The sequence below is a fragment of the Corvus moneduloides genome, chromosome Z (genome assembly GCF_009650955.1).
Source record: "Corvus moneduloides isolate bCorMon1 chromosome Z, bCorMon1.pri, whole genome shotgun sequence".
Lineage (NCBI taxonomy): Eukaryota > Metazoa > Chordata > Aves > Passeriformes > Corvidae > Corvus > Corvus moneduloides.
Genome location: NC_045511.1, coordinates 57787691 through 57814074, shown reverse-complemented (window position 1 = coordinate 57814074; position 26384 = coordinate 57787691). Strand labels below are relative to the sequence as shown.

The following is a 26384-nucleotide window of genomic DNA, read 5'->3' as shown; positions in this document are numbered from 1 at the left end:
TTTGTCATTAAACTGCAAGTGGTAAAATAAGGGATATGGTGTATATGAACAAATCAAACATCCTATCATCAGAGTAAGATAATGCATACAAAAACCCCAAATGAACGAGGCAGCTTTCACTTCAGACAGTTCTACAGCTTTCCCATCAATTTTGTAAATTAAGTAACAGGTCTCGAAATCAATGGGTCATTCAAGACACCCCAAAACACTGGTATAGCTTCTAGGAAAGGAAGATTGTACCAAGTAAGGACCAAGGACTCAAACTAGATTGTGAAAGTACTTTATTTCACTGTGAGAATGGGAAAGAAGAACAATGGGTCAGGCAAAACCCAAGAACTTGTAATTTCCTTCCCAGAGACTAAAAGTAACTTTAATAGAAATACACCGGGCTCTCCAAATGCAGTGTACTGTGTGCATTTTGTTTCTGAAATTGAAAGCACAGACTTTTCCTAAAAATACCAAACCAATGAAGAGAGAGAGAAATGATCAACCATTTCTTACAGTCCAAAGCTGAAGACTGAGCACGGGTTTAGTTTTACCTTGGAAGACTCTCTTCACTTCAGTGTACGAGAGGAGGAAAGGAGGCCCCTTCCTCATTTCTAGCTCTTTTTCTTTAGCATGGACTAAGATGGCCTTCAAATTTAGATGATACTGAAATTTTTGTAAAGCCTCTCAGCTGATTAGATTTTGTAAAAAAAAAAAACCAAAAAACCAAAACTTGTCTACCCAATTGGACATCCACTTTCTGAGGAGGAAAGTTACTAGTGAGAAAACTGTCTTTGCTACTGGATACAACTACTGCTCTAGTAACAGTGACTCACACTGAGGATTACGTTAGATATTGGAATTTACTTCTAATCTCTGCCTGTCTGGTCCAAATTCTCTCATAGAACTGTTTTAAACAGCTTTATGTTAAGTAAACTCCAAAACATTTGTTGCCAAAACACTCTAACCCATCCCAAAAATCAATGCTCATAGATGTTACAGACTTCTTAACGGGTCTACCCCTTCTAAAGGGTATCTTCTTGTTTTTCCTTTAAGAGAAATATGAATGTCTGAAATTAGGTGAACATATTTACTTTGTCTCCATATACAAAATTAGATGAAAATAGCTAACTTTAAGATTTAGATCAAAACTTAGTCACTCTATTTCTATCAGAGTGTCGTGAAAAAGTCAACACACACATTGACAACAACAGGCTATTTTCTTCTCTCTCTCATTGAATTAGAAAATTTAAGAGTTTAAGGACGATCCACAGCTTGCATGAAATTCAGCACTGATTTGATACCGTAATTGCTGTCATCTCCCTTTTATGCCTATTCACCTAGTTTCTCTTTTCCTCTCCCCCTGTTCTCAGTGTATAATAAAGCTTATCTGGTATTTTAAGGGTAAAATGATTCATTTCACCATTTCTAAAAAAACAGTGCAATAGTCGTACTAGAAGTATCCCCTTCTGAAACTCAATGAGTCTTTACCACAAGACTTAGTTAGAAAAGTCTAAATGGACAAAGTTCCATATACATCTGGTATAACTAAAAGACAGGAAAGTTGAACACACATTTGTAGACCAAAGGTTTTTAAGGTTGCTTTTAGATTACCAAACATTTTTATATAAAACAATCAATAAAAATTGAAGTTTATCCCCTTTACATGCACCCCTTTTCCCTTCCCCATCGTCACCTGCCTTCTGTCAATAGTAAAGTTAACATTACACTCCCTCTCCTCCATCCCCTCCCCAATTGCACATTAAGACATGGACTTAAAAGAACAACATAACGCTTCAAGTATGCTTCATGCCAATCATCAATAAGAGTCATAACATTACTGAAAAAGTACACTTATTCTTCGGAAGCCTAAGGAGGACTTCCTGTGGAGTATGATCAAACAACATTTTAAATAAGAAAAAAGCCCCCAAACCCAATACGTATCGTGCCCTTTCAAAAAGAGTAAAGTGTAAAATTTTCTTTGGACTTAAAGAAACAGTATTGAGATTCACCATCTGAATAAGAAATAACCCCAATAGTTTTTCAGTGCTGCACAAACTGTGCACATGAAACAGTAAGTCATAAAGATACTACTGTTCAGCTCTACACATAGAGACTACATGTGGCATATAAGCATACACATGACATACTGGCCTGTCTAGTAACAAGATACATCTTTTAGTCTGGTAAACCTGAATAAACCTTTGCATCCAGAAGTATTTTAAAAATTATTATTTTCTCTTTTCATTTAGGAATTTGGATTTTTAATATAAGGATGATGATTTCATCAAGAAACCATCAGCAATGTGAGAGCATGAAGCATTGATGTGAAACTGAGTACACATACTCTCATTTGATGCATAAATGAGGATCCTGATTTTAAGAAACAATGGATGGTGTGAAAGAATACTCATTTTTATAGACAAGAAATTCTTCTGGAAACATAATCAGGTTATTGAACAGATACCAAAATCTGGAAAGTTTAAAAAGCATATATGCATGTGTGTGTGTGTATATATATATATATACACACACAGGTGTGGTACACATATATATATAAACACACACATCTAGATGATATCATACATGTATTTATTCCAACATTTAACTGTATAACAACACATTTTTTTCATTTCAAATAAAAGGTTTTAATTTAGCAGTTGTAAAAAAACAAATGAAATAAGAAAAAAATCCCCAAAACAAACTAAGCAGATCATATACTATATGAACAAACAAAAATGGTATGCAAAAAGTTTTATGGTAGAAGTGAATCACACACTGGCAGCAGAAGAGTGTTGAAACTCAAAGTAATAAATAGCTCCAAATTTAGCATTTTCTACAACATTTTCTTTAAAGACAGGACCAGTACTTTTTCTTCTATGATGAGCTCCTGCAGAACACCTTCACTCTAATATATATTTTATTTTGCAACATTTAAATGGACACAAGAATGTAGACTGCAAGAGTTGCCATATTCAGGACAGTATACATAACATTTTTTGTTAAAAGTCTTACTGGTTTATTCACTGAGGCTAGACAGCAAGTCATATGAACCTATTTGGTGCACTTTTTAACCATGGTCAATATCAGTAGGCAGATAAAATCAAGGACCTGTAGTCCAGCTTGCTGTGGTCCAACCCACTGTGGTAGACAGGAAACGAAATATAGGACCACTGCTTGGTCACCAAGTTTTTATCTTGTTTCCTGGAACTGCAGAGGTGGAATCAAGACTGTAGTGTTTTAATTGACTAAAGAAAGACAGCAAGAAGTGGCATTTTAATATGAATAATGTTACTAGGCTTGTGAAAGTACTGCATCAAAAGAGCACACAAGGGACCCCACTACTTGCAATATCTGGTAGTGTCACTCAGTGACTCACTGACTTTAGGATACATGTATGCGATAATAAATAGATCAGTTATGTAGTAAGGCAGTGTGTTGAACATGCATTCATCTTGTGGACTTGAACACCACAGAGAGAGATACATGATATCATACACATTCATTAGGAACAAGTATTTTTTGTTTGTTTTCCTGTGTTTGTTTTTCAAGGCTATCCAGGCAAACTCTTCCAGAGCATTTTCTTCTTGAGAAGAGTGGTCCTCTGAGTCTCGTCACTTTTTCTCTCCCTTATCAAGAGACTGGCTTTAAGGAAAAATAAAAGCTGAAGAGGTTTTTGTTTTTTTCCCCCTCCATTTTGGTCGCATCATTCTGCAAATGTCATTTAAAGAACAGTTTTTGATGCAGCCATATGCTGAATCCTCAGGAGGTTCCAGATGTTTCCAGATAACTCTGTAGTTTACGGACTGTGGTTTTGTCCAGTGAACAAAGATCAAAGTCAAAGGTTGTATTTGTGATATGAAAGTGTCCAGTTTCTTCTATAAGATTTACTATCTGAAAGAAAAGAAAAGATGCAGTTGGAAATTCCAGTAGTTTTACATGCCCAGTGAAATTATTAATAAGTACCATGCGAAAGGCCTAAAATGAGTCAAACTGCCCCAATATTTGCAAGTTTAACCATTATCCTTATCATTTGCTTCCTTTCTGACATGCATTATGTCAGGTCCAGACTACAGTACCTTGGGTTTTCTTTTTAGATCATCATCAACCATAATGTCAGGATACCTATCTGCTGTTCCAGCAAACATTAGCATTGACAACGTATTTTTCAAATGTTCAAAGAAAATCTGCTTATTTTCTAATTCAGTTTAAAAAAACAAGGGGGGTGGGGGGGCAACATTATACCCTTAAGCTCAAACAAGTAATTTTAAAAATCCCAGGTAGATCTCTGAAATATTTATTATGAGCATAGCTGCTAAGCAGGTTACAGTAGGAAATAATTGGCATAAGCCTTTCTGCAAGCAAGAGAAAGAAGTAAATCCTTAGAGAGTCTAGTCCATAATCAAACAAAAAATACATTCAAGAGCTCTTACATGAACTGTTAGTTCACACACTAGCAGTCACTTTTTGAGTGACAGAGTTAAATCTACTTTTTTTTTTAGCTATATCAACCATGGAAGGACTCCTAGCAAGGTCATAACATCACTTAGGTTGTGGGGTCTTCATCCTCGGAGATATTCCAAAGTCACGTGGCATAGTCCCAGGCAACTGGCTCCACATGACCCTGTGACCTTCAGAGATTCCTTCCAACCTCAAACATCCTCCAATTCTGTGAAATCAACAGCAGATACCTAACTTGTGCCTTTATGCAGTTGTGACATTTTTAGTCTCTGAACTGTAGCCTATAATTTTAAAGAGTGCTCATACTCAACACGGAATTGCTGTAAAAATAATTCCAGATATGTTAAGTTCCAGGATGCACACCTACCTTGGAAAAAACACTGAGCATCTTGAAAAGCCAAAGCATTATTTGTTATGGAGGGCTAACACAGCGCCAACACACTGTTGATATAAATCTCTTACGTGCTGTTTTGAGACAGACATGCCAAGAGCACACAGAAAGGTACCCCACCCTGAAGCAGCCTCTGGGTAGCTCATGGACCGACAGAGCAACACTGCTCTTCTCAGTCCTTCCAGCCACCCCTTGTGCAGCACTCAGGCTGCACTCCAAGTCCTGTCTGCAACATCCAATTTGAAATCCATTTAGTTTTGGGGCTTCCACAGGCACCTCCACTGAAACACTACTGCAAGATATTCCTTGATTGTTTTGAGCTTTATTACTCTGACTGCAATTCCTTTTCCACAGCTGGAGCAAATACAGATGTATGCACACATGGGTTATAGAATGTACCTTAAAAAGACAAATATGGTAGGAATAACCAGCTTCACAAAGAACAATGAATTTAAACTAAACATTTTGTAGTTTTCTGCTCTCCATGTCATTATATAAACAGATATTTTTTATTCTCAGACCACAGAAGTAAAGACTATGTTGATGATAAATGAAATATGAAATGTGTATTGTCAGGCATGGAATGACACAGCCCAGGACAGATTAAATAGACTGGAAACAAGATGAAATAATAAAAGGAAAATGCTTGTTACAATGAAAATCTCCCTTTTCAATCAACTTTATTTTCAAAGGTGGGAAAAAATAAAAATAAAATCCATTTAATTTGGTTTGCAGCTGTCCAAAATTCTTAAAGTACTGGAAAAAAATCCTGCTTTTATTAACACGTCATTTAAATCTGTACCTCTTGGTTTCAATTTCTTTTCCGTATGGGAATTTTTAATCTAAAATTACTAACTTAATTTGTTCACTTGTTGATTCACAGATTCTTGTAACACTTTTCCATCCCCTACTGTTCTGCAATTGACATGAGAAAAAGAAATCCAGTGGGAAAAACTGATTGATACCAGAAGCAAACTTTGATATGTATTGTTATTCTCATTTTTGGCACTCTCTTGAGCCTCATCTAAGAAAGAAGCAAAGGTAAGCAGTCAATCCAGCCTCCTTTTGTAAAAGTTCGGAATCTAATCTTCGGAATGCTCTTTGAATATCCACAGTGAGACAAATAAATGGCTGCACAAGAAGTTTACAGAAGCAGAGGCCAAGAAAATGTAGCTATGTTGAACAGCTCTGTCTAATGCTTGCTTGTGTTACTGTGGAAGACTACCACCCCCGAGTAACCCCCACTGCAATATACTTGATTTTAGAAACAAAGATTATACAAAAGCGTTAACACATGTATTTTTAAACAGCACTGCATATTTTAAGAAATGGATAAGGACTTCTATTGATCAAGTTCCACTTTGGGCTTTTAAGCTCTAGGTCAAGGGAAACATAAACATTTTAAACATATCCCTCATCCAGCCCCCAAGAGAGATACAGTCGCTATGTCTGGGCACCTGGCAAATGACTGAAATGAACCCCAAAGGCTTTAATGGATGTACAAAAATGTATCAAGATAAACCCAGACAGCTCAATGAAAAACACCTGCCTGTGTGCCAGTCAATGAGGAGTTCATGACTTACTACTAGTATTAGCATATGCATCCTTGTGCTATTCAGAAATTCTTCAAACAGAATAAAAGGTTAAGATTAGTTGCTAGGATGTCTGACAGTTCTAACATTATAAATACAGCATTAAAATGTTTTATTCTGAGAGCTCAGCCTGCTAAGAACAAAAATACCCCATTTGTTCCTGCTGTATAAGCTTTGCTTTTCTGCTGTAAATTACGTCTCTGTTTACATAATGTCTCTCCAGCTCAGTTTCATCATTATCCATCATAGTATAACTATTTATCAGCCTTTAAACAAGCAAATGAGTGTGTTTGTATAAGGAAGCCAAAGTGCAACTAATGACAGTCATTTTTCAATTTATGGAGGGTTTTAGGCCATGTGATAGTTTCCAGACCTCCAAGCTGCCCCTGGCAGAAAATTCTAAGAAGATAGTTGCAAACCAAAGTTAAGCACCTTGTGGACATGAGCAATGTAATTTTCCGCCATGCTGCATACTCATTTTTTCCTTATGCCTGTGCTGCCTAGTGCACTGGCTTTCAGATTTTTTACCCGCTGAAGATATGACTTCTGATGCCTCAAAATAAGATACAAAGCCTTACCAGAAATGTTACTGCCTTTTGTGGGGTCATGCTAACATTTTCTGCACTGAAAATGCAGAGTTAGAAACACTGCTTTAGCTAGCCAAATTTGAATATATTGGACATGCAGCATTAACATCTGATTGCAGACTCAGTTAAAAAAAAAAAAAAAAAAAAGCCTCAGCACTGTAAATTCCAACCTTTTTCTTTACACTGGAAGATGTGGTAGAGAAATTTGTTTGTAAATGTAATTTCAGACCAGTTTCTGTCTTGACAAGGTCCAATATTCATATAAGAACTGCTCAGGTGATTCTCAAAGGACTAATTTCTTGGTCAAATGTTCTTTTTCATATGTCTTCTCCCTCTCAGGAAATTCTTGTATGTCTGTAAGTAGCGTTTAACATCAAAATTACTTCACTATGTATCTAGGCACTTGCAGTGCAGTATCACATCTCTCCTGTCTTCTCCCTTTCTCAGCTTCCTTTAACAAAGTGTCTCAAAGAGAAATGCCTCTCTTGGTAAAGAGCTACATTCACAAACAGATACATTTTTCTCATTTCCAATTTGGCTGCATTCCTGTTTCCTGTCATGCCTATGGACTTGGTAACAACTGGGATTGGAAAAAAAAAAAAAAAAATCCTTTTCATGTCCCTCAGTGTAAGTTTGAGAAGCCGGTGCTTTTACATCATATCAACGCCTTCACCATTCTTTTGCAAGTCCCTTCTCTGAAAATTCTTTCAAAGTCTGTGTGCAAGAGACTTACCTGCCCTAACATAAACTAACAAGATGACAACTGCCATCCAGGAACACACGACTCCATCACCATCCCACTTCACACCAACACTACCTCTAAAATGCTTGCAGCTGTCTACAATTTTCTGTTGCATATTTTTGCATTTGATCCCTCTTCTCACGCAGTAACCATAATCCCGTTATGCAGTTTTGCACCTTGCTGTTCTCACCTCTGTACTTCCAACAATCTCTATATCCTTGTATTTCTTAGTCTAGAAGTTTCATAGTAATTCCTAGAAACTTTCTCAGCTCTGTATCTTTTCAATTTCTGTGCATACTGGAAGTATTTTACATTAACTACATAGCTGCAAAGCAATAAGGACATGAAGATGGAACGGCAGATTATTTTTAACATAGAGAAGCACTGATTCTCTGCAAGTTATCCATTCAGTATTGGGAAGATATTTCTGTAAATGGTTAAAATCATATGAATTAATGAATTGCAGAATATTAAGGGATTAAAGGTTTTAGAACTAAGCTGTGTTTCGTTTTATAGCAGCGTAGACCATTCACTAGTGAAGACATGCTAACAGACTACTGGTAAGTAACTTAGCTCTTCCACTGACTCCTGGTAGACCTCTGTAGCCCGTATTATGCTGTTACCAGGAGAACTGAAGCAATGTCCCAGCCTGCAGAGTCTGGCCATAAATCCAGCTTTCACTGGGGCTGTACCAACAGCCTGCAAATTCTCTGAACCACGGGAAACAATCTGCACGAACAATTTCCCCCAGGAAGGCAACACCAGTTCTACATCAACCAAACCTTCATAATACAAGTAATAATGTATAAGTAATCATGGATTACAGCATTAAAATACCTCACTGTGAATGCAAGTTATGAGGCAAAGTTCGTGAATGAATGCTTTCTCTGGTTTAGTAAGTAGTCTCCAGAGGAAAAAAAACCGTCTAGCTTAAAATGCATAAGAATATACTCTTCTTTTTCGTTTACTCAGAATAGGATACTCTAACTTTCCAGCTCAGTTATGTTTCTTTTAATATGATTTTTCCTTGTTTTAGTAACATCCCACAAAGCTTACTATAACAGTGCTCCAATATTAGAATGAAGACAATTTAGAAGACAAACCCATTATTTTTCTAACAAAGACAAATACTTCTTCATCACCAAATAAATGCTGCTAGTGAGAAAGAGAATGAGGGGTTCAACTCGAAGCACTTTACTTACTTTGAAAATATTTCTTAGGATGGCTGAATAATTCCAATTGGAAAGGATTTTGCTAGTCCCAGCCCCTGCTCAGAGCAGGCTCAGTTGTGGAGTCAGATCTGGCTACTCCAGGCTTATCCTGTCAGGATTTCAAAAGCTCTAGACCACCATAAGGGGAAAAAAAGAAGGTTTCTTGCTTGTTGCTATATCTGCTTTGCATAAAATGTTTTGAAGTTGATTTTCTTTTTCAAAATTCCACATGAAGCCACCTAAGCCCTACGGTCTGGTCTGGAGGCTGTCTATACAGCCCCAGTGAAAGCTGGTTTCATGGCCTGACTGCCCAGGCTGGGTCAGTGGCTCAGTTCTGCACTGACAGCTGATAACAGCAGTACTGGCCACAGATGTGTATCAGAAGCGATACCATTTGGAAGCTATGCCTTGGATAACTGGGGAAGTAAGTGCTCAGGAAGCAAAGATAGGGTGTGAATTTACAACACAGAGGCTTTTCCAGATTCAATTTTCATGTGAACTCTTTGAGAATTAATGAGTAATGTGAAGTGGACAAGGCGTTGCAATTCCTGTCTTTTAGCTTCCTGCAAAATAATTTCCCAATGTAGATAAAAATTTGGCTTTGCCACCACTCCGAAAGCATGCTTTGAACTAAAGCCTTTGTAGTAAAAGGAAACTTGGAAGGCAAAAATACATTAAATATGAAGGGTAACCAATATGCATCATTGTGTGTTATAAGATGAAATCTGACAAAGCTATCAGAATTCATCTTTAATTAAGAATATCCTTAGCCAAGATTTTTCTTTTCAGTGACCTCTCAATAGTTTCCTCATCTTTACTCACAATATTGAGCCTGAACTAACAAAGTGGTTAATGCTGGAGCTTGCAAAATATTGTTAATACACTTAGTCGAGAAATTTGACAAGTGATTGCAATCATTTAGAAGTGGTAAAAATTTTCCTCTTTACAACATCTCTGAAACTGGGACATAACTGTGTTAAACATGATAAAACCATCTGTGCTACAATTGCACCCGCTTTGCTGACAGTGCTTATTGTTTAATCTTCACAATTTGCATCCCAATAGTACCTGACAATCCCACTGAAAACCAAGAATACTTTCTTTGCTCTTACTGTTGCTTAACATTTCAATAAATTTGAAGCCTTTTTGGTTGTACACGTCCATATTTTGCTCGTTCTACGACTTCAGAAGACTCAACGAATATATTATATTTTTCTTCAAAGTGGACTTTGCTTTGAATTCCATGTTTTCTGCTTGCCATAAAAAAAAACCACTTTGATTGATTCTGAGACAAGGCTGGTCATTTTCAGGAAAGAGGCAACAAGATTTTTTATCAAGTGACAGTGCACAGCTATATCCATTGTCTCATCCTGTTTTCATAATTATTGATATAGTATGTTAAGAAACGTAACAACAAACTTAAATTTAAATTTTAATTTTTTTTTAAAATCTGTCATTTAGAGAGACAACACAGTTTAAAGTAAGTGCAAAAAATTCCCCAAGCTGCAGTGTAACAAGTAATTGACTTCTGTGGACTATACAGGCTTATTAAACCTGATTACAGAGTTTTAAATAAAGGCAAAAAAAGAGATGTGACTTCACAATTTCAATAAGCACACTGTGATAGTGCATAAGAGTGCTCCTCACCTGCTGCAGTACATGTCTCTCTCTCAATGTCATTAATCTTCTGTGGAGCTCTACTAGTTCATCAAGATATGCCTAGAAACAAACCCCCCCCCCAAACAACTTGTTAATTAAGTCATAGCAATGTAATTCATAAACTTCAGATGACTTCAAAACCAGTACAAATAGAAATCTTATTTTAAATCTTGGAATCATATCCTGAGTTGGAAGAGACACAGAGGGATCATTGAGTCCAACTCCTGGCTCTGCACAGGGCACCAAGGGTGACAGCATGTGTCCGAGACCATTGTCTATTGTCTGAGTTTCTTGAACTCTATCAGGCTGGTGCTGTGACCACTTCCCTGGGTAGCCCATTCCAGGGCTTGACCACTCTCTATGTGAAAAACCTTCTTATAATATCCAACCTCCCCTGACTCAGCTTCATGCCATTTCCTCGGGTCCTGTCACTGGTCACCATGGAGAAGAGACCAGTGCCCACCCCTCCTCCTCCTCTCAGTCAATGAGGTCTCCCCGCACAGTCTCTCTTCTCCAGGCTGAACAGACCAAGTGAGCTCAGCTGTTCTTTGTAAACCTCCTCTCTAGATCCTTCCCCCATCTTTGCAGCCCTTCTTTGGATGCTCTCTAATAGTTTTAAATCCTTCTTAAGAGTATGTCACCCAAAACTGCACACAGGACTTGAGGTAAGACCAAACTCTTCTTTGAGGTGTATTTTTTTATTAATAGTCGGCATTCCCTAGCTCAATACAACCCAAATATAAATTTTTGTGGCTTTTTAAGATACTTGATGCTGACAAAAATCTTCTTAGGTGGTCATTTGCTGTCGAAGATAATCTCTGTATCTCAACTGTGCCAAAAAGCATCAAAAGACTGGGGATGCCAAAACACCATCTTTAGAAAACATATCCCACCTTTCCACGTAAGAACCAAACCCAAAGTCTCACAATCGAATCAAACTTTTTCTCTAGAGGTATATAGTTATTTCTTTTGTGTCAACAGGGAGATATAAAGAGAGAAAGACTAAGCAAAATTAATCCAAAGGTAAATTCCAGTGCTTCTTCCCTGGGATGACAAACATGTCCCACCTCTCCCCCCTGTTATCAACTTTCTCCTTCAGCCTGAGCCATCAAAACCTTTTTTTTTTTTGCTTGTAAGCAGAGAGAGATATGGCACTCAGCCTAAGCAACCAAAAAGCAAACCAAAAGATCAGAGTACACAGATAAAAATCTAGATACTGCAACTTGCATCTCTTGCCTCATGTTATCACAAAATCTACACTAATACCAGCAAGAGCCTTCAGAGAAACTTGTCCATAGTGGGCAATTGTGCTATGTTCACTCACGGAAGGATTGAGAGCTCTTGCCCACAACCAGTAGACAAATCAAGCTATCCCAGTGTTAAATGGTAACAGTTGCTTCATGTCATTTTAGTTAACACGCTAAACCACACTGCCACTTCCCGAAGCACAGCCTTCAGAAAGGATTCTGGAAAATAGATGTGGTTTTTGTTTCCCTGACTGATTGATTTCCTGGCTAGGAATGCATCTGTGAATTCTCATCTACATCTCATTCCTCTGTGAAGCACAATACAAACTCGTGGTGGAGAGCAGATAAAATAAACAGATGGCAGATTCCCAGCTGGTGAAATTTGCCAAATCACCTGATTGAAAAGAGGGAAAAAAAAATTCAAAATAGGAGAGAAGTTAAAAGAATTACAGAAAGAAAAAAGAGAAAGATCTGCACCTAAATGAATCCAAATCAAAGATGTACTAAGATTTTCATTCTGTAACAAAGATTGGCATTTGGTAAGCACATTAGTATCGTATTCTGGAGTATTTTATTGCTACCTCATCATTATTTACCTTATCACAATCCCCATTCTTCATTTGTTTATCTGCTTTGTTTTGCTTTATTGGACTTTTCACTTCTAATATCTGGAAAAGAAAGAAAATACTGTAAAAATTAAATGTGTCACTGGATACAATTATATATGGAAAATTCTGCTGTTAATAACACAAACTCAAAACTGAGCTTTTCATTCTTTAATCTGTGTAACCTACTCATATTTTTTAGAACAAAAAGTAACTTACAGCAGAAAATGCTGAGGTACAGGAATGAGGTGATAGTGATACTATTAATCCTTAAAAGAAGAAATTTCATGTCATTTAAAGCCTTCTCACCACTTTTTTTCCCCTATCTTTCGCGTGCTGGTTGGACAGGAAGTGACTCGGCAGATACAAGATGATGCTGAGGGTCTCTCCAGTGCCTTTGAAATGTCACATTATCACTGTACTTTTCCTGTTCTTTTTTTCCCCCCAATGCTATCTCTTTTCTTTGACAACAGAGGTTTTGAAACAGTCCTTGAAATGACTGCATGAGTTGTAACTGAAAAACAAAGCGATTGAAAGTAATTTCTTTTGCATTTATATGGTATCCTTCCTTCAAGGCCACTCACATCTATTTACTATCACACATACAAACCAAGATGGCTTCATCTGATACTGAAACAGATCCAAGAAGAGCACATTAGCAAGAAGCAGGACACCATGCATGATTTGAAACTTTTAGGACTGAAGGCAGAAATATTTGGGGGAAAAAGAACTGTTGATTGTTCTTTCAGTTTTTTCCACAGAGAACACTTTTTTGAAGTTAAAAGAAAAATCACCATATCATTCCCAACCTAGAATATAACCAGTTCTTCTGAAAAACATCAAAGAAAACTAAGTAATCACAGATAATGGGAGATTACGTTTCACCCTTCACTGTAAGTGAGACTAACATCACTAGCATGATTAACTCCAAAACCATACTGAACAGCCACAACACAGGATAAAACTCAGCAATTAAAACAAGGAAATAAAGCCTGTAAGAACAAGTCTTCTAGAAGCCTTGCTGACATTTTTCCCCAAGTCCTCTCTCATTTCTACTTCCCTTGGTTTAAATGACTAAACTGCATATATGCTCCCCAGGCTGACCAGCATCTTAAGAATACACCTGGCAGACAGCTATTTCCCTATCTAGAGAGAATGACTGCAGATATGAGTTAACCTTACTTGATTTACTTAGCCGAGAGTGGTGCATGTTCAGAATCAAAACATACATTTTTGAGGAATTATTCTAGTCCTTTTGTTCAACACCTTCTGGGGTTACTGCTGTGTAGGCCAGGAGAAGGAAAGTTTTGTGTTGAAAAAAACCCCCACCCAACCCTACAAAAAAACAGACCTTTAGTCATGGATTCAGAACCTCTTAGATGCTTTTATTGTTTTCACAGGAAGAAAATTCTTGGTTTCAAATAGAACCTTACCAAGAACACAATATTATTTGAAAAAGCTGCTTCCTTACAGTGCTCTTGATGTGTAGTTAAAATTTAAGATCTTAAGCACTCTTGTTTAGATGAGATACAGCACTAATCACATCTGAGGAAGCTTATACAAATACTAACTCTGTCTTAGCTCTTCAGTTCTATAAAGGAACTTAGTCAACACAAACCTGATTTCAATCAGTAAAAGATATCATCCTGCAAAGCAGCACTACGCTACCAAGAAGAGATTTCAAATGTGGCTGTAGTTCACACAATTTGAATTCTCTCAATGCTTCCCGAAATTTCCAATTTGCAGCTCGATTACAAAATTTAGCTCAATTAAAGAAAAAGAAGAAGATTTGTGACATTCAATTTTAGCTGGCACACAGCTATTGTTTGGAGTGTCTAAATGTGGAGGCAGACCTTCTACTACATCACCAACAGGCAAAGGAACACAAAAGGTGTATCTGAGTGGGCTGCTGATATTGAGACTTATGATTACTTAAAAATTACTTGGGCTCTTTAGAATCCTCATTAAACAAGCCATAGACAGATTTTTTATTTTTCTTGTGCTTATGTGTCTAGTAAATGCAATATTCTTTATCCTTATTAGCCAGCTTTTATACCTCAAGACTATATCTTAAAAACTTGTAACTTTTGTATGGACATCTTAGAAGAGCCTACAGCAGCAGAAAATAAGAGTATTTTCTGGACATGGAATCACCTTCTCTCTGTGCACAAAGTAACTTCCAAAGTTAGTGAGGCTTTTTTCCCCCAGTGTACTTGAACTTAGCTAACATGTATAATAATATTTGAGGTTTGTACTATAGCTTGCATTGGAAATGTTAATAGAAAAACAAGAGCAAGTATATAATATCTGCCAGATAATTGAAGCAATTATAGAGAAGAGAGATAGAAAACACCCACCCATGAAACTCACCCTCTAAACCATGAACTTGTGTTAGTACACGTAGACACTATTCTAACTATATCATAAGCGTAAGTAGCCATTTATTGCCAGTAAGTGTCCTGACAGCTTTGTGTATGACAATTGACACTGGGAATGAATCATGACTCCTTAAAATAACTGACAAATGGGGTATTTTATTTTGTAATGAATGTAAGTTCTTATACTTAATTTTATATTTAGAGAGTCTTACTAACTGGGGGTGAGGTACCTCCCAAAAGCTAACTCTCATTTATCCCTAGAGTATTTTGCAACTCCAAGTAATTTACTTTCTTTTCTTTGAAAAACCAAACTCCTCTATGTTGCTACCTCAGAAATAACAGCCATGTTAGCTCTTACAAATGTGGGACAAGTACTCTGATGCAAAGTAAAAACTATTGTGTCTTCTACTGCAGTAAAAAAATACTGTAACTTTCTAGATAAACATTGGTGGGGGGGAGGGGAAGAGATGAATCAATAAACTCTTGAGTTTGATGCTAACTGTATCTACTGCTAATACAAAGCCAAACTGCATTTTTTTTTACCTGGCTGTTGCTGGTTTTCAGTACAGGTGGTGCTGGCTCATGATGCAGCGGTGAGGAAGCTGAGCTGCTGTCACTATCGCTGCCATCACTCAGACTAACCCTGCAGAAAAAAAGAGCCACAGCATTACACCTGCAGACAAAGGGCTGTCAAAGCTGGTGAGCCAGCCTCGGACTTTGAGGTGGAGACTTACAATGACCAATCCCTTGCTAAGCAAGCTACTGTTAATCAAGGTCACATGGAAGAGAGGCATATGAGCAGGGCTGCACTCCAGAAAAAACTCTTCATAGCACAAAGAAGGAGGCTGCCTGCCTGCACTTGGCTGGGATGAAGTGTCCAGCTAACAGCAGCTAATGTTACAGAAATGGTAAACACCTACAAAATTGAACTGCTGCTCCCTATCTCGGTTCACATCTATGTCAAAGAAAGAAAGTGGTCCTTAGGGATACTTTTCTGCTCTTCTAAAAGCTTTCCAAACAGCTGTACTTCCCACCTGAACAAGTGTTTTACTGAAAAGTTCCTTGTTTATTGTAACACACTTTTTCCTGATTAAAATTCAAAAACTTAGCACCTCAGGAGAGGTCACATGAAAAAGCCCAGTTCCTAATTAGTTTCACCCTTCATTTACTTACAAACAATAGGGAATATTTTTTGTTGGGAAAAACCCCATTAGTTTTTTGGGATAAAAAGACACAGAGAAATAACAGCCTTACAGTTCTATTAAAAAACTGAAACAAAATCTCCACATTTGGAGACAAGCTGAGCTTGGAACAATCCTTTACACAATCACTGACACCAGCAAGTTCTCAAACTGCTAGTCATCTTGGTCTTTTTCTCCTTGATTCCAGCTGCTAAAGTACATCAGGGAAGAAGCTGACATTCATTGAAGTTCTCCTATTACCTTCCCATTCAAGCAGTAGCTGGCACTGGCACTCAGGTGCTGTGCACTAACGTAAAACCCTCTGAATTACATAAAGAATCTAATATGAAATGTGTTTGAGAGAGACAGTTTCAGGTTTTCCATAACTTTGAACACCATTTAGATGGAGCTTCAAGCTGCTTGAACAGCAGATGAATTTTGGAATGCCCTCTGAAGGTTGCAGCAAGGATGCAGAAGCTTTTTTTAAAAATCAAAAATTAAAAAAATTCCTGTGACAGATGCTTGCTTTACCTTCTGATGCACTTTTACTCATTATTTACTGCATGCAGCACAAAATTTACTTGAAATTCAAATTTCATTGATTTAGATTCAATTTAACAGCTTAATCTAAAACAGGTAAGCAGAGCGGTCTTGTGACTATGTATAAAATAGCTCATTCAACAGCTGAAGGACAATTTCCTCTAATTCGGGCCAGAGAGCAATTATAACTCCTCTCAAGTCACAAAGGCATGAAATCAAGTGAAGTCAAACAAATGAGGATCATCATAACCGTATTGATTAGTACAGGAAGAGTTTGTATCAGGAATGGCTAGTTCTGTTAGTTTTTAAAAGGGGCTCTTTTCCTCTAGAAAGAGTGAATTTTCTGCCCATTTGCTATGCAGCACTCTGAGAACATCAGACCTCGCCTTGTTACTAACAAGCACTACACGTCTTGGTCAGCAGGCTACTTGCAATCACAAGACACTCACCTGCGACTCCTGCTTCCTCCTCGTGTATTTACAGGTTGCTCCAACTCAGAATCATTGTCCTTCTCATCTGCTTCATCTGATTCATCTTCATTATCATCTGAATGCAGATCTTTCATTATAGTCCTCAAAGGACCTGAAACAACAGAGACAATAAAGTACAATGAAGTTTACTTCCCCGGGTTTTGGGCAATTCACCCAGCTTTGAAAACTACCTTCCCCACACAGTGTGGAGAGAGGAAAGTCTTAAACAAATTAAGTGATGCACTGGGGGCTTATACTGCAGGGACCTGTCCACTTATTTGTGAATCTTTACTCACAAGAGCAACTCAGTCAGCTTCAACAGACTTACTCATGACAATGAAGTGACTCACATGTTCAAGTGTTAGAACAATTTGCAACCTAGATCATAGCTGAAGTAAGTAAAATACTGCCATGACAGGAGAAATTGACATGAAATGTATGCTTGCTAGAAGCATGCTTCTTTTGCATTGCTCGGATTTAGTATTTTTTGCTTTCTCAAAGGGCATTATATGTGAGTAAAGATCTACAGGGACATATTGATCAGTACTAGTACATTTGTTAGGTTAAGCCATGTATTGAGAAGTTGGTTCTAACAAATCATTCTGACTAAATTATACTGTACAAGGCAGTCATTTTGTCTTCTTGGTTTTTATATATTTAACTTCAGCTGTTCCCATTATTTCAGGGTCAATTTCAAGTTGAGTAAGCACTTTGCCAATGTTGATTAAGTACAATCAATCCCACCCAACACTGTATTATCACTTTTTCTGCATTTACAAAGCTTGACTTGCTCACAAAACTGCATTAAACTCAGTTTGGGTTTTGATTTTTACTCTTTTTGCTCTAAGAGACAGAGCAAGAGGAGTATGTTTCATAGATCTGGAAAGTGTAACACTACAGCTACTTGAAATAAGAATGGGCAAAAGCAGATTAGAAGAGGGAGGAAAGTAAAATTCATTTAACTAACTTCATTTAACTATGAAGTACAGACCATCTGAGACATCTGAGACAGAGAAGCAGTAATTGAAAGCACCAGTGATGGCTGTAGGAACAGCAATTAATATTATGGTTGTGTAATTCCTTCAGTCCAAGAAACAAAGTACGAAGAATTAAGTAAGAAACATGAACAAAGTGAGCCTGAGATGAAACTTTCAACTCTCTATTTACTAATGGGGAAACTGAGTCAAGGGGTGTCCTCCCTGGTGACTGCCAGCAGAGAAGGCAGACATCTGTCAGTCAGTGCCATACTCATAACAGGGACAGTGTTCCCTTCATGGGAGGAACAGTTTTACGGACTATTCCAGACGTAAAAAATGTTCAGGCCATAGGCATTTTGACTAGTTTTGTGCAAGTGACTTCAAAGCTGATTTATCACTAATGCTGCACTAGAACTTTTGTAAATTGGCACAGTTTGGACAGGTTCAGAGCACTGAACCTTTTCTCTGGTTTCACACCCAACCAAATGGTGCTGATGGGCAAATTCCTGGTTTACCAGACATCTGTACAGGTGACAACACGGAAGTGTTTCTTGTCCATGCACCTACTGCTGATATGTAGAAGCAGCTGAGCTGTGCTCCATTTTCTGTCCCTGTTTGGATCTCAGGCAGACAAAACTCAGCTGTTTGCATATGACAACTTGTAGTCTGGCTAAATAAGTTATCATCTGACCCTTGAAGGAGGGAAAGGGCTTTTATAGGAGCAGTAATAAAAAGAAACTTGGACTCCTGAGAGACATCCATCACTGACAGCCCCATAAGCCTTGAACAACCTGTCATTCAAACAAGTTCTCCCTTAGTGGAGGAGCATGTCTGGGAGCCTGAAAAGCACGTTGCTAGCTAACTTTTCAGCAGACTTTTCTAGCAATCAGCAAAGCATTAATTTTTAGGTCTTTTTTTTTTTCTAGCATGGATAGCAATTTTCTGCTCCTTGCTAACACTTACTTTAAAATTCCATAACAATCTTTTTAAAGGATTGAAAAGTTGCTACCACCTAAGAGATCAGAATAGTTAAGGAGAAACTGAAAATTAGGAGTTGCCCATAAGCAAGTTTTCTTTGTAAGGAAACAGAGAAATATCAAAGCAAGCCCCAAGGACAGAAGAACTTGAGGAACCTGAGGTTAGCCCGCTGCTTATGCAAAAAGAGGTGAAGGAAGTTCATGCTGTGGTTTTTTGACACCTGAGTAAGCACTGGAATCTAAATGCAACCAAAAAAGAGCCAACAGACCTGGCAAGTAACTTCTGGTTAAGGGAAAAAGCATGGCTTCTGACCAGAGCACAACATACAGGGTGAACATGCCATGGTATGTCTGGTGCTCTATACCTCTGATATACAAATTCATGGCCTGGGCAATGAACACGCTTAGTTAATTGGGGTTTCTGGAACTCCCAGAAAGAAGCAGGAACCACTATTTACTGTGGCAAAAAAGAGAAGACATATATATACCATTTGCACTTCAGAGCTGGTCACATCAGAGGACAAATGTCCCATCTATTCTAGAGAACGTATAAAGAACTGAAAGACAATCTGTGATATGTCACATATGATCCTGAAGAGATGGATGGGACCGTCTGCTCAGAAGAAACCACTAAGTCAAGAAGTTTGTCCCCAGCAAAAGACAACAGATGCAGAAGAGGGTATCCAAGTCATTTGGCTTATAATGGACAGGTGACGCCACTAAGGAGGTTTTCATGAGAACAAAAATGGGGGTTCAGCAGGAAGTGTATCTGTTTACTCTTAGGTAAAAATCAACTGCCTGAAACCAGTCATTACCACACTTCACTTCAGCTCTTGCTTTCTTTTGCATGGAGTAACACTGCCAGAAAACATTAGACAATCAGTACCAGCCACCTGCAGAAAGGCAGAAGGACAGATATGCATGATGTGACAATCTGTTTAAAATCAGTGTGTCTGAGGTACTAATGTATTGCCATAACCCTAAATCGAGTCTACCACTGAAGAATATAAATGGCTAAAACAAACAAATTTGTTTAGTCAAAGGCTGCTTTTTTAATGCTCCCTATCCAAAGAACAAAACAAAAGCTCATTAAGAATGTATCAGTTGTACAATCTTCTAAACCAGAGAAAGAAGCCAACCAGGAACTAAGTAGTTTAATAGATCATGGAGAACGAATATCAAGTTCTTTATAGAAAACATGCCTTGGCAAAGCCCCCAGGAAAAAAAATGCATTCTTTACTGAGTTTCAAGTAAACTGAAATCATTAGCCAGAAAACCAAAATGCAAACTTTAAGTCTAACCATCATCCTTCCCTGCCATGTATCTGAAGTAAATACTGTATGCTCTTAAAACTTCCCAGTAGTATGGGACAATCACAGCCTTTGAAAGGGTCTACATAAACACATCTGTGGGATTCTGTTGGCTGCCCATGGGAAACCACACTCTTCCAGAGCTTCAGATAGAGCCAGGTGCCATGCCAGCTAACCCTGCAGAAGGACAATTCCGAAAGAGCTGCTCTTTCGGTTTTAGCATCTGTTAAGTGACTGGCAAGTATTTAGCCCTTCAAAACAACCAATATTCACACCCTTTTCTCAGATTCACAGTTTCTCTCTCTCCTTTTATTTTGCCCTTACAGCCACATCTGAAAACAACTGCAGAAAAGTCTCTAAATCAAAACTGTGGCCAGTTCAGGCAGTGAAACACAGGAGAAAAGAGGTAATGAGATGCCATGATTCTGTTTCTATTGGCCCCTTCATTTCACACATTCCGTTCAATTTCTTTTCCTTTATTGGTACCTTGTTGTCTGTTGTTTTGAGATGGTGTAAAACTGGAACTGGAACTGGAGCTGGAACTGGCAGGACTGGGCTGTTCAGACTTAAAAGAAAAAAAAAAAGAAAATAAATAACATTTTAAGAAACATTTTTTTGCCAAAAAAAAAACCCCTCTTACGTTAGTTACTGCCTAAAGTGTTCTGTCAAGAAAAAAGAACTGTGAGGCCAAATAATACTCAAAGACCTTTATTTCAGGTGTCAGTGAGGCAAACATTGTTGAAATTACTATTGCACTCACCATACATACACACTACTACATCATGTCTAACTGCTAAAGCCTAACAAGAAGTTTCCAATGCCTTGTTTGAAAGATTATACAACATGAGAGCTGAAATGAGTTTATAATGAACCTAAGGCATCTCTGTCATTGTCATATGGCAGACACAACATTTTTCAAATTAGCAATGACATTGTGGAATTGAAAAACAAAAGACCTGAGCAGACCACACTAAATGCCCTCAGACAGTTTTCTTTCATGTCCCTTAGAAAGTAAGTCTTAGTATAGGGATTCAAATTAAACTTTTATGCTGTTACTGAATTTCTGCTAATCCTAACAGTTTCCATATGTATCAAAACTCTGCAGATTGTAAATGTGATTGACCAGAAGGTATGCCTAGTTACAAAGAGAAATGATCTAGATTTTACCAACTAAAAAGAGAACCAAATTTTTAAACAGGGTCACTAAAATCAGTGTATATTATTTAACAAACAGTTCTACACATTTTTTTCCCTACTTTTGTTTAAAATGTGTAAAGTTATCTTTAAAATTCATGAGAAAGTCCTATTACTTCATGGAAAAATTCTGTGTGTTTTGCTCAGTGTTTCTGGCTTATGAGGGCAGTACTGGAGAGTCTTCATTCCTGCTGCCAGGTTGCATGTTTCCGTATACTTTTTGGCTGACTCCCAGACTCAGTGGTACACACTTGCACACTCACCTGTGTACGTGAGACAAAGTATGAATCTGGTATGTGGGCAGAGGGGATGCTAACTGAGAACACAAAACATAGTGGCCATACAGAAGGAACAGTGAAAATCAGATTAGGAAATAATGGTCTAAACATCTACTATTGAAAAGAAAACCAGCTTACACTTTAAATTTTATACAACTGCATTACCATGATGTGTTATCCAGGCTAACAAACATTTTCTGACTCTCCTTGCCTTATAATTCAGACAGAACTAAATTGTTCTCAAAAATGACAGCAGAAATATCCAGTCTGTAAAACTCAGTTTTCACACACACAGGCTACCTAAGGCTAACAGCTGCTTTTTCTCCATAAATCAATCTATTGTTGCCCTTTATAACAGAGGGGGCAGATTTACTGCCTTTTGTTGCCTTTTCTCAGGATGAGAGGTGCCTATTTGGGCAACAGAATGCTTGAGAAAAAAAACCATTAACATCTGCTCTCCTTAAATTAACACCAGCTCCAGTTCTCACAGAGTCAAAATACAAACTCCATACCTGACTGTGTGGGTGTATGCCACTTATGTGCAACTGAATCAGCCCTGTGCAACAAAACCAAACCCAACCAGCAACACAACCCACTTCAGTGTACTGAGAGAGATTCTCACATGGTCTACAGCATCAGACCTTTTTGAAACACACTGCAGCATCACTTGACACTGCTCCAAAAATCATGTACTTCTCAAAAAAATTTTTTTTTCCTTCCTGAGTTTCTGTAAAACCTTACAAGATTTTTAGCTGTAAAATAATCATGGATGATATAAAGCAGATGACGCAGTGATGAAGAACAAGAGTCAATGCAAACTTTAAAGACGTCAGCAAACTAAGCAAACTAAACTAAGTTCAGTCTTCTAGCTTCAGGCTACTCTTATACATCTGGTTTATCTGTCAATTTCTGCTTCTTGCAACAAAATTACAAGCTGAGAACTGGTTTCTGCAGATTTCCATTAACTGTATTTTTCCTTTATTAACTTCAACATGAATGTCAACTTACTGAAGATCCATTCCCTTAAAAAAATAGAAAACACTAAAAGACTATAATATTCAGCTTTCAAATGCTAACATTCTAAAAATCAAAAAATCACATAGATGCAGAGACTATTTCACTAGTAAAACTTCACTACTTTCTTTTTTAACCAGTTTACTTGAAATGAAAAAAGGGGAAAAGGCCTAGTCTCATTACAAGGGCTGAAAATATGAGTGAAATTGCTCCATGTCAAAATTTTCTCCCAGCATTAACTAACTTGGTCAGTATCACAAGAACAAATGAATATTAATACGCATAAAGTTATATGTTTTCCTGGTAAAAATTTTGCTCTGCTTTAGCAAGATCACTTTGAGAAGTTAAACCACAGAAAGTCCTTATGAAACACATATCATCATCCATACATATTTTAAAAGGGTTCCTAATAACTTTTAAAACTATTTACATTATTTCCTTAAACAACCCTATCTGAAAATTTATTTCAAGAAATACGGATTAGTATAAATATTAAAACTATTCAGTATTGGAAATGAAACCTTCATTTTTTGACTGAGAAATCTGGGTGAGAGCGCACCCAGAGGAAACAGTTGCTTTTAAGCTAAGAATGAATGTTATTAACAGAAAAGACTTGCCTTTTCAGAAGGAACTAAAAATATGCCTTCCATATATGAATGTGGATTAGTGCCAATAGCACCCATGCCTCTAGTTAACAGAGGGTGTCTTTTGTCACTTAAGCAATGCTTTTTGACAGTTTTACAGGTTCTTATCCGAAGGACTTTGGTATTTATTGCTTTACACACTTGGGCTTTCTACTCTCATCCCCTGGTTCCCAATCACCAAATACTTAATTTTTCAATGGGTCTGAAATTAGCTAAAGTATGTCTTTCAACAATAAAAGTTTAAGACAGTATCAGGGAAGAGCTTTTCTCCTATGGCCTTTTCCTGTTTTACCAGTTTTCTCTTTCTACAGACACGCTAACGAGAGTTTGGGCCCAAACTGTTCATTAGCGCAATGACCCGATATGATTTATCTTTGACATTCTTCGACAATCTACTTTGTTTTAGTGCTCTCACAGTGATGCACAGGAGACAGTGACTTCTTTATTAGGCTTGATTGAGGGATCCTGTGCTTTGAAACTGTTCAGCAAAAGAAGGCAATTTTCTTTAGCCCAAGTTTTCCCTGAAAAGGTATCCTTTTTACCAGTGATTTTTCTAAATCACTTAACTTCTCTGCCATTTCCAAATTCTTGTCTGTTTTTACAAGTAATTCAACAACTCGCTCTTGAACTGCAAAAAACTTTCAGGCAAACCCACTTGTTTATGATAAAGGATATAATAGATCTGTTTCTGTAATATTTCATGTTTGTTCCAATGTGTACAAATTCTTGGGGCTGTCTGGTGCAGGGCCAGAAGCTGGACTTAGATGATCCTTGTGGGTCTCCTCCAACTAAGGATATTCTATGATTCTGTGACTCTAAAAATAACCCCCATCATTTCAAGCCCCTTATTAATTCTTACATCAAGAAATAGAAGACATCTATATGTATGTTGTTGACAATGGTTTTTCTTGCCTTTCCCTGAACCATTCTTGAAGGAAGCTTACAAATTGTTTCTTGAAGTAAACATTAAGTGGTGTAGCAATATCTCATTTCATATCAGTCTACATATTTCTTATTTTTTTATGCATGATAGTCTAAAGACGTAAGTTTCCCAGTGCTATACACACTGAGAAGTCTATACACTTGAAACTACTTATATAGCTGAGCATTGCTTCCACTTTGTGCAAATTTAGAATTTCTGGGAGGAGGAACATGCTCCCAGCAGGACAATACTTCTTCTCTTCCCTAACAGGACTCCTGTACTTACAGCTTCTACTGCCTCTTAAGCGCCCTATCAGTGAGCTCAGCTTTTAGTAGAATAATTCAACCTATCTGTAGCTCACACAAGAGGTTCCCACTGAACATCATAAAACAGCTTTTCACTGTGAGGGTAACCACTCATGGGAACAGGGTGATTTTGGCATCTCCCTCCTTAAGAGATATTAAAAAAAAACCCATCTAGAGAGGGTCCTGGTCACCCAGCTCAAAGTGGCCCTGGTTGAAGAGGGCAGGTAGACCAGATGACAATCAGAGGTACCTTCCAACATCAACCAGTCTGTGATTCTTTGAATTTGAAACATATCCTTCACTTAAAATGTAGCATCCAGAAAGTACCTTAATTGAAAATTAGCAACTCTTTCCTCTGAACAACTGCACTGGATGAAGTGGGATTTGCATTTCCTTAGAGACTGTCCTACTGAAACATGTATCTAATTTTGAAATAAAATCCTTTTCCTTCTATTTTTATGAACCTATTTTATTTTACCTTTATAGATAAAAAAAAAGAATTGAGACAATGCTAACATAAAAACTCACAAATACTCAACACTTAGAGAAGATTCATGCACAGGAGACTGAGCTAAAAAAATGCAGATAAAAAAATTCTTTTGCAGAACACTGTACAATAAAACTGAAAGATGAAGCACTAGTGAAGATTGTTCTGTAACCTGTAGGGTATTTTTGCTGAAAATATCTTACTGGAAAGAGTGGCAGACACATAGTAAAGCAAGCAAAAAAGTACAGGAGGGAAGATCAAGGTTTGTCTTGTAGAACAGCTGAATACTACAGTTTCCATGGATTTCATGACTACAAGATAATGAGTGAACTAAGGATAAAATAAACTAAGAATGGGTATGGTCACATGAGTATGAACACGGTCCTTAAACATGAGAGGCAAACTGATGGAAGATCTCATCAGATAAGCCTAACCAAGAAGGATAAAGACTGTCCCGAATATGTAGGCAATGATGGCAAAGACAGGGTTATATGAAGGCTTTTGAAAACTGGCACTAACCACTGTGTTATTTAGACCACATTTTCCCAAAAATGTCCAAAAAGACACCAATATTTGTGAAGAATTGATAAAGTATGAGCAGCACAACATGGGGAATTTAACAGTTTTTTATTCCATACAGTCTGAATTATATGGAAAAAAAAAATGAGGCCAAATGATATAAGATGAAGATATGCTAAATAAATCACTTGTTTGAAGAACATTGCTCATTTTATAAGCTCAGTGGCATGACAGCCCTGTGATGAGAGGATGGCAACTGTCCCTCTGTACTTCTTTAACTGTGGAAAGGCCAAATTAAGCTGACAAGCAATAATCTGATATCGATTTTCTGAGAGTTTGACCTAACATTTTAAACTTTCCCTTTGAGAACTTCCACATATTCTATAAACAAAGCTGTCTTAAGCCAATGAAGGAAATGTGCTTTGGAAAGAAGGTCTAACTTCAACTTTAGTACTAAATACAAACCAGAAAATTCAGTCTAGGCATTAAAGCCAAGGTGAGAGTTTCATTCAACTAATCTACATCTTCTGCTCTAACGGGATTAATAATGTTAGAAGATAGGTGGTAGTTGTTCTGGCCAGCCCCTACAGCTGCTGTGTTGGAAGCCAAGACTTCCTGATTCCCTTCTCTTGCTCTATTTTATCTACTGTGCCCTGTGTCACGTATCAGCACTGAGAAGGACAGATGCTGATGCATACCCAGTTCACT

The 26384-nt window shown here is 37.6% G+C and overlaps 1 protein-coding gene across 1 annotated transcript in view; it reads right to left on the bottom strand.

Annotated features, from left to right (window-relative positions):
• Positions 1-264: 264 nt before the first annotated feature.
• MLLT3 (MLLT3 super elongation complex subunit) overlaps positions 265-26384 on the bottom strand; it is a 121672-nt gene continuing 95552 nt past the window's right edge. The window contains exons 7-12 of the mRNA XM_032096795.1: positions 20800-20878; positions 17029-17161; positions 15402-15501; positions 12472-12543; positions 10617-10688; positions 265-3879 (exon numbers count right to left, since the gene is read on the bottom strand). Of these exons, the coding sequence (XP_031952686.1) occupies positions 3748-3879; positions 10617-10688; positions 12472-12543; positions 15402-15501; positions 17029-17161; positions 20800-20878 (588 nt within the window). The 3' untranslated portion in view covers positions 265-3747. The remainder of the gene's footprint in view (positions 3880-10616; positions 10689-12471; positions 12544-15401; positions 15502-17028; positions 17162-20799; positions 20879-26384) is intronic.